Below are 8,904 nucleotides of genomic sequence, written 5' to 3' on the forward strand. Positions count from 1 at the left end.
TCTCTTCTTTAAAGGCTCTAATCCTACCTGAATGCCCCACCCTCTGACCTCATCTAAACCTAATTATCTCCCAAAGGCCTCACCTCCAAATACCATCCCGTCAGGGGTGAGGGTGTCAACATATAAATGGAGGTGGGCACAATTCAGTCCATGGCAACAACCTAGGTGTCCAACCAGGCGATCAGCCTACCAGCAACCTGTTATGTGAGTGAAGTAACTTTAGGTGTTTGAAATTAAAGCACCAGGTAACTGGAGGCTTCCACCCGCCTCACCTGGTCACATCACTGTGGTCTCTGAGTGGCCGGTTGGTCATTCTTACGTAGAAAAATCCCTCCGAGAGCGACACCACAGGGGAAATGGCAAAGGCAGACAGACAGACGATGGTCCTGATGGGAGAGTCGATGGAGGGGCCACCTCCATGGGACCTCCAAACAGCCCACGGGAGGGCAGCTCCCTTCCTAGAGCCCAGAGGCAAGGCTGCAGACATCAGCTGAGCCCTCCTCCTTTGAAGATCACAGCATATAAAATACATAGACACACACATGCACATGTGTGTACACATAAATGTTTTGTTAAGCCTGAATCCACAACTTGTGAAAACAAGAAACGGGATCCCAAAGTGATCCCCAGCAGCTGTGACATGTCCTGGTTTAAGGAAAGCGAATGTTATTGAACACCCACTGTATGCCAGCCAGATGGTGCTAAGTACTCTAAATGCTTTTAAAAAAAATGTTTTTAATGACTTTAGAGAGATAGGAAGGGAGAAAGGGAGAGAGATGTTGGTGTGAGAGAAAAACATCGACCGTTTGCCTTCCACACATGCCCTGACCAAGACCAAGCTCGCAACCAGGGCATGTGTCCTGACCGGGAATTAAACCTGCCACCTTTCGGTGCAAAGGACACTCAACCAACTGAGCCACACTGCCCAGGACCCTCTATGCTTTATTTTAGTTCATCCCAATGGCCACCCTCTCAGGGAGGATTAGACCCATTTTACAGATAAGGATACTGAGGTTCAGAGAGATGAAGTGACTGCCCCAAGACAAGCAAGCTAATTTGATCCAAAGCCCATGCTCATTCTACTACATGTTGCCCCTAAACGACTTCGCCACTGACTCCGAGGAACACTGGGCCTCATCCATGAGCCAGTCTCCTGGGACTCCCCACAACCCCTCGCTCTACCACATGGAAACCTGAGATGCAAACAGCTCCTAGCAAAATGAGGAGGGGTGAGCAGTCAGGATCGGGGTGTCAGACGGAGTGGGCGGGCTGTTCCAAGGCTGTCGGGAGAGTAAGAGGAGGGAAGCAGTGACTAGGTGCCAAGTGGAACCTGGAGCCCCTCTGACCGGGAAGAGGCACACGCTCATCCACCCAGAGGATGGGTCCCTCAGATACAGCCTCAGGCTCCTCCAGCGCCCGGTTCACCTTTCGGGCTGTCCTGCGATGCTCTCGCCTTGGTGAGCACCGGAATCCCCGAGACCTAGTTTAAAACCCAGGTGCCTGGGCCTCACCCCTACAGCTTGTCAGTCACCGGGTCTGGGGCGGGGCCCAGGCACCTGCGTTCTTCAGGTCTCCCGGGTGATGCTGGTGCGTCGAAGTCCGCCACCCACAGAAGCAGTTCCTGCCCCTTCTCGTCTTGAGCCCATCCCCTTCCCCTCTTTTCTGAGTCTTTTGCAATAATAAGGCTTTGGCTTCCAAGGGAAAGAAAAAGACACTTGAATTGCTGTGAATCATTAAAAAAACAGGAACCACAAAAACAAACAAACAGAAACACGCCACCCCCTGAACAAAAGCAAGTTATAAGTAGCCTGCAGTGGGCAGTCGCAACCTTGGCTGGTGGACAGCAGCGCTCTGTGGGGACGTTTTGTGTAGAAACCAGGCCTCGCCTTGGACACAGTGAGTCAGAACCTCCAGAGGGAGGTCCAGGTGTCAACATCTCTCTAAGACCCAAAGGCGACCTCCCAGCTCCCGCCGCCCCCCCCCCGCCCCCACCCCACCTCCTAATACACTTCCCATTGCCTTGCTCTGAAAACGGTCCTTCTCAATGGCAGTGCACGTCTCTAGCTTCGTAGGCAAACAGAACTAGGAAAGCAAATAAAGCATAAAAACCATGCCGCAGAGTCAGACTTCAGGCCAAGCTTTTCCTGTTTTCTGCCCGCAGGTTTAACGATCTCCGCCTCGTGTTTGTCGTGCCCAAAATGTGGTCGACTGCAAAGGGCGTGGATCTGTGCCCGGATAACAACTCACGTGTGTAAAGCACTTTCAGCTTAGAAGCTGTAAGGAGTTTTCAAAAAGAGGGTCTTATTTGCCCAGCTGGCATGACTCAGTTTCATTCCCGGTCAGGGGCACATGCCTGGGTTATGGGTTCGATCCCCAGTAGGGGGCGTGCAGGAGGCAGCCAATCAATGATTCTCTCTCATCATTGATGTTTCTAGCTCTCTCTCCCTCTCCCTTCCTTTATAAATATATTTATATATATTTATATACATATATATCACATATATATAATTTATATATATACTAGAGGCCTGATGCATGAAATTCATACAATGGGCTTGGCCCTCACAACCCGACTTTGTCCGGAAGGTCGTCTGGAATGTTGTCCGGAAGGTCTAATTAGTATATTATGCTTTTATTATTATAGATGGACGACAGGCATGGCCAGCACCCGCTCCAGCAGTGACGCACCAGGCACCCAGCTAGGGAGACAGCTGTGAGCCAACAGACACGTCCGTCCCACCGCCCTTAGAAGGAAAGAGTTAAGACCCCACGCACACCCTATTCTTTCAGCCATCCAGCCTCGTGGATCATCTCTGCCAACCACCCACCGGTGTAGTACATCGCCACAGTACGTTTCCCAGGGACATGTTTCCTGGCTCAGAGATGGCAAGAGGGGACGAGGATTCAGTCACAACTCTATGGTCCAAATGTGGAGAAGGAAATCTAAGTCCTGGAGGTTCCAACCATGCCTATCTGCCTTTAAGAGTCCGTGCCACTTTAGTACAGTAACAAGAACCATCCAGTGCATGGGGAGCCCCCTTCAGCAAGCCAGCTTATACCGAAATGGCAGTGTGTACGAGTGCATGCATGTGTGCAAGTACATGCATGTATGTGTGCATGCAGGTATGTACGTGCATGTGTGTGTGCATGTGTCCATGGCGGACCCAGTGAGGGTGCTCCAGAAGCCACATCACCAACAGCAGGCACTCTCAGAGGCTCTGTGTCACTGGCTGCAAAGCAGATAGATGGAGGAGGGAGCTGAGGAGAGGGAGGACCCCTACCACCTGCTAATGTCCCCTGGAGCCTATCGAGACACGACTACCAGCCAGGCTCTCTCCGAGAGGAGAGCCCGACACCCACTCCCTTCCCGGCCCCTGCAGACCTGGGCAGCCTCCCTGAGATGGCAGATCCCAGGAGAGGGAGGGGGTGAGGGGAACACGTCTCCCAGGAGCAGACGCTAAGACACAGAGCACGCTGAGGAAAGCACGGGGCAACAGCGCAGACCGTGTGCTGCCCTTGTTTTTCCAAAAATAGAGAAGAGAATTACATTTCCAAGTGCACACATACGACAGACAAGCCCGGGGCCATCTAACCGCGCGATGATGGGAACAGCCTGGCAGACGACACCGAGACGGCCGGCCGGTGCTGTGCGGGGATGAAAATAGCTGCGGATGAAGATCATTTCAAATTCAGGAACAACACACTGAGAAGGCTCGGATTCAATATGCATCAGTGTGCGCGCACAGAAATCCGTGGAAGAAGAGAGAGCTCCTGAGTCAGGGCGGGTTCTGCTAGGGAGCTGATGTAAAGCGTACCGAACAATACAGGCAGACGGGGGAAGGGGTTATGTTTCAAGATCTAAAAGGCACGTCATTCGTTTTCTCAAAGAAAGAGAAGAAATCTGGAAGAGCGCCCACGAAACCGATGACAACGGTTGGCTGGGAAGAGAATGGGAACAGGAGAGTGTCCCGGACATGAGGACTGTCACAACAAGTGACCCCCGTCTGGGTGGCTTACAAGCCACAGACATGTGTTTCTCACGGATCAGCAGACCAAGTCCAAGATCAAACTCCCCCAGATCCGGTGCCTGATGAGGGCTTCCTTCCTGGCTCACAGGCGGGGTCTTCCTGCTGTGTCCTCACACGGCGGAAGTGAGCTCTCGGGGGCTCTTGTAAAGGGCACTAATCCCACTCGTGGGGGCTCCACACTCATAGCCTGAGGACCTGGAGAGGCCCCCACCTCCCAGGACCGTCACACTGGGGATTAGGCTCAACATGAATTTTGGAGGGACACAGTCTATAACAGGAAGGCATTTCCACAGAAATGTTTTATTTGATAATGAGATGTTTGCGTTGTACTGATGTAATACTAATAGGATAACTAACAGGAAAGATGAGAGGCCTTGGGGAAATATGCCCTTGCCTCCTCACCGCCTACCACCATCCTTAAACTTCACAGAGAAGCAAAACTGCAAAGATCATCAAAATGTCAACATCTTTGACATATTTTTCATCAAAATGTCAACATCGATAGCTGTTGGGCATCCATTCTGTTTCTCCCTTGGGTCATCCTTAGGGAGGGATACTGGGCTCGGGCTGGCCCAGGCCTCAGCCCCTTCCCCCGGCCTCTTGCCAGCTGCTTCTCAGGCCAAGCAGGGTGCACGCTCCCCGCCCACCCCCCTCTCCCCCTTTCATAAAGACTCCATTTGGCAAAGCCGCTGCAAATCCCTGCCAGCTCATTAACTGTTACTGCGGGAGCCTCCTCTGCTTTATTCCCAGATAAATAAATAAAAGCCAATACCCAGTTCAGAGAGACGTTTGATGCATCCGCGGTTAACGAAGCCACAGTGGCTTCCCCCGGACAGGCTGTGATGAGTAAAACCCTTTTCATGAGCCATATTTTGCTTCGGCTCCAAAAGGGGGACAAATAAATCTGAAAGGCTGAGTGAAGGGCAGGGGAGTCAGAGGACAGAATCCCGTTAACCGACAGGCAGTGGGACCAGTGAACGGCCAAGGGCAAGGGTTCCAGCCACCCCTCTGCCCTGCTGGATCCAGCATGCTCACTTCTCCGAGGAAAGCAACACAGAGGCCGACTCACTGCCTCTCACCCATCCGACTCCATCCACTCCATAAGCCCCTTAAGGGTGCTCAGCCCTGTCTACCGATGGCAGCGCATGACAGCCCCACTCTAGCCAATGGCCTTCGTCACAGTCTCATGGCCTGGCCTCGACTCTCTCTTGGGGGATCCCAGCCAGACTTCAGGCTGCGGTTCTAAGTGTGCTTCTCCTTTTTTTCTTTTTTTAAATATATTTTTATTGATTTCAGAGAGAGGAATAGAGAGGGGGAGAGAGATAGAAACACCAGCGATGAGAGAGAATCATTGATCGGCTGCCTTCTGCACGCCCCACACTGAGGACCGAGCCTGCAACCCAGGCATATGCCCTGACTGGGAATCGAACCGTGACCTCCTGGTTCATAGGTCAACGCTCAACCACTGAGCAACTCTGGCCGGGCATTACTGGCTTCCTTATACACACTCGTTCCCCAAATCCAACCCGCCAGCCCTTTTATAGTACGTTACCAGATTTTTGAATTTTGACTTTGCAGCCATTAAAGGGAGTTAGCCTCGAGTTATGGGAAGGAGGAACGGAGCTAAGGGGCACGCCACCAGTGACTGACAGAAGTGAGCTCCACCCAGAGCCCGGCTGCCCAGCCTCCGCACCTCCTCCTCTTATTCAAAGGCCCTGTGGATTCGATGCTTTGTCACTGGTCTTACGCTATGGTCGGGTGTGTTGTCATCTCCCTGGTGACATCATAAGCCTCTTAAGGGTCAGGACCCTGATCCTGGCCACTCACTTCTCCCAGTTTCACATACACGGCACCGCATGGTGCATTGTCAGCTGCTCTCTATATTTATAACGAAGGCTGACATTTGAAATCCGAACTTAGCAAAACGTAACCACGGGGATGATTAGTCATATTACCAAGAGCTTCTTTCCTTTTAGGGGAAACGTCAGATCCAGTTCCTCCACATAAAAGCCGTGCACGGTCCACAGCATCTATTCCGGAATCACTGGCTACCGGCAGAGGGAATGTCACGTTTCAGGGGCGGTACTCACCAGCTGAGGCATCAGGACGTCGGCCAAGTAGACGAACGCAGCACCGAGGGTGAAGCCCACGGCCACGGGGAAGAAGGCAAAGGCACCGAAGCCCCCGGAGGACGTGGCCATCTCGACCGCTGGGGCCAGGAGGGACCAGTAGGAGGCTGCCAACATGACCTGCAGAACCACAGTGAGCAGCAGACCGTTAAACCAGCCAGACACCTCCCGAGTGTGGCTTTACTTGCCCTCCACGGCCCAAACGCAGCCTGACGACGTCACATGGGTTAGACCTTTAATTCTCCATGGCAGGTCCCATCCCAAACCAAAAGCCACCGTCAGAACTCCTGGAACCGATGCCGTAAGAACTCAATTTGGGGCAGAAATGGCATGGACCTAGGAAGAACGGAGTGTGGTTTGCTGCCATCTAACCTCTATTTCAATGATTCTCAACAAGGGCCATGTTGCCCTCCAGGTGGCCTTGGGCAATGTCTGGAGACATCTTCGGTTGTCATACGAGGGGCATCGAGTAACTAGAGGGCACAGGTGCTTGTAAACATATGTAGCGCACAGCCCCCGACAACAAAGTCCCTGGCCCCAGTGTCAATAACACAGTTGTCCTGTCCTAGCTGAACACTCCAGGACACTGCATTATAGGACAGAAGTCTTCCTTATGTTCAGTGGGACTCTCTCTCCCGTCCATGTTTACCTATTAGCTCTAGGCCTGCTCCCTGGAGCACCAGAGGATGGTCTTTCCTCTGTGAGAGGTGATGGCCTTTGAAATATCTGGAGACAACCAGTGAGTCGATGTCAGCGTAGTCCTGTCACTCTTCCTATCATGGAAAAGGAAGAAGGGAATGAACACTTATTGACTTCAGAGAGGAAAAAGGAGGGAGAGGGAGAGATGGAAATAACAATGATGAGAGAGAATTATTGATTGATTGCCCCCTGCAAGCCCCCCTACTGGGGATCGAGCCCAAAACCCGGACATGTACCCTGACCCGGAATCAAACCGTGAGGCCACACTGGCCAGGAGGGAACAGACATTTATTGATCACCTACTATTTCCAGGGAGCACGCTTCACATTGGATATCGTCCCTTACCATCACAAAAACCATGAGAGGTAGATACTGTTTCTTCTTGCTATTTGTAGATAAAGAAACTGAATCTCAAGGTACCAAGATAACCTGCCCAAGTCACAGAGCCAGTAAGTGGCCGATTCAGGGAGCTCGGCGAGCAAGGACCATGATCGCCTCAATGCGGGAGCGGACACGAGCGAAGAGGGAAACGAGGCTGGAGCCAAATCTCAGGGAGGGCGACTCGAGAAAGGAGTCTCCAGCGTTGAGCAAATTAAACACGCACCCAGCCACCTACTCCCAAGGGTGCAGTGGCATCTCGGCTGGAGTACTCCCACTACTATGACAGTCGTCACCGACATGCAAAACGTTGAATGGGTTTCTAAAAGTGACTTAATTATGCCTTGTCTTGAAAAAAGACATCTGCATCATCCATCTCCCAAAAAACACATGCAGTGCCAGAGCCAGGTGTCACAAGAGTGACAATGAAGGACAAATCCCTACGGAAAGCGGCTTCCCTCCTGCCAGCCTCATCCACACGCAGAAGCCTTAGTGCCCCTCCCAGAAAACTGCCAATGCTTCAGGAACTCCCAAAAAGAAGGAAAATGTCTTAGCAGTTCAGCTCCCCGAGACCGTGGAAGGAAGCCGTGGGCTCGTTCTCCAGGCCACGGCCTACTCCGTCCCTTTCCCAGGCTGTAGTCTCACTAGCTTTCGAACCCACAGTCCTTGGTAGCTGCCATTCATGGTAAACTCCCCACCAAAGACGACCTACCCAGTTACCTCTCTCCCATATCCCCACCATCAACAAATCTAAAACCGTGATCCAGGTAAGGGCACTCACTCATCTCATCCTCCAACCCCTCCCCACATTCCATCCTATCAACGTGACTGCCCCACCAGACATTCAGGGGTGCCCCCTCTCCCCACAACCCCCGCTGCCCAGTTAGGAATAAGGGTACCACACCGAAACAGGAGATCGTGAATGTCTATGAGCTGCATGGGAGTGACCCCCATGCTCTCCCATCTCAGCCCAGCCTCTTCCCCAGCCCCATCCGTCCCTCACCCGCTGGCTGCTTCTACCAAAGCCTGTCTTCCCCAAATCCCTTGCACAGGAGCCCCCCCATCCATCCCTGCTTCTGGGGAAGCTGGCTGGAGACCACCTCCCAGGCACCTTTCTCAGAAAGAGACTCAAGGGTGTGTTTTTACAGATAAAAGGCAGTAAGACAAGTTGAGAACAGGGGAGAGAAAGGAAGGGAACCCCTGGGGTGGTGGTGAGAGAGGATGAGGGAGCAACGGGTCACAGACCCGGAGAACAGGAGCTGAGAGGGACGGGAAGGGGGCTGGAGGGCTCCTAGGGAGAGCGAATGGCAGAGCCCTGGGAGGTCCCAAAATGGGACAGGAATCTGCACTTCCGGTGGGAGACTGGTAACAGGGGTTCCCATGAAAGTGGGGAAAGCAAGAAAGAGTTACCTTTACTAACTCTGGAAAACACAGCAATTGCACAAGAAAGGAAACAAAGGAATAATATTTACAGTTTTAATCATGTAAGCTATTTTATTTATTAATTTGATTATTTCCTATGGAGATACACACACACACACACACACACACACACATCACATACAATTTGCCATTTTGAAACCTACAGTTCAGTGGCATTAATTACACTCAGAGTGCTGTACAAACATCACTATTCCCAACCTTTCTCACCACCCCAAACAGAAGCCCGG

At 52.1% G+C, this 8,904-nt stretch overlaps 1 protein-coding gene across 3 annotated transcripts in view; it reads right to left on the bottom strand.

The window, feature by feature from the left end:
- The window catches only part of SLC39A11 (solute carrier family 39 member 11), a 176,324-nt gene that overhangs the window by 139,467 nt on the left and 27,953 nt on the right, over positions 1-8,904 (bottom strand). For 2 of the 3 annotated variants that reach the window (XM_006754593.2, XM_015570616.1), the window contains one exon: positions 6,119-6,277. The exons of the other annotated variant lie outside the window; for it this stretch is intronic. In XM_006754593.2, coding sequence (XP_006754656.1) covers positions 6,119-6,277 — 159 coding nt within the window. The remainder of the gene's footprint in view (positions 1-6,118; positions 6,278-8,904) is intronic. 3 annotated transcript variants of the gene reach the window in all.

This window comes from Myotis davidii, unplaced genomic scaffold (genome assembly GCF_000327345.1).
Source record: "Myotis davidii unplaced genomic scaffold, ASM32734v1 scaffold172, whole genome shotgun sequence".
NCBI lineage: Eukaryota > Metazoa > Chordata > Mammalia > Chiroptera > Vespertilionidae > Myotis > Myotis davidii.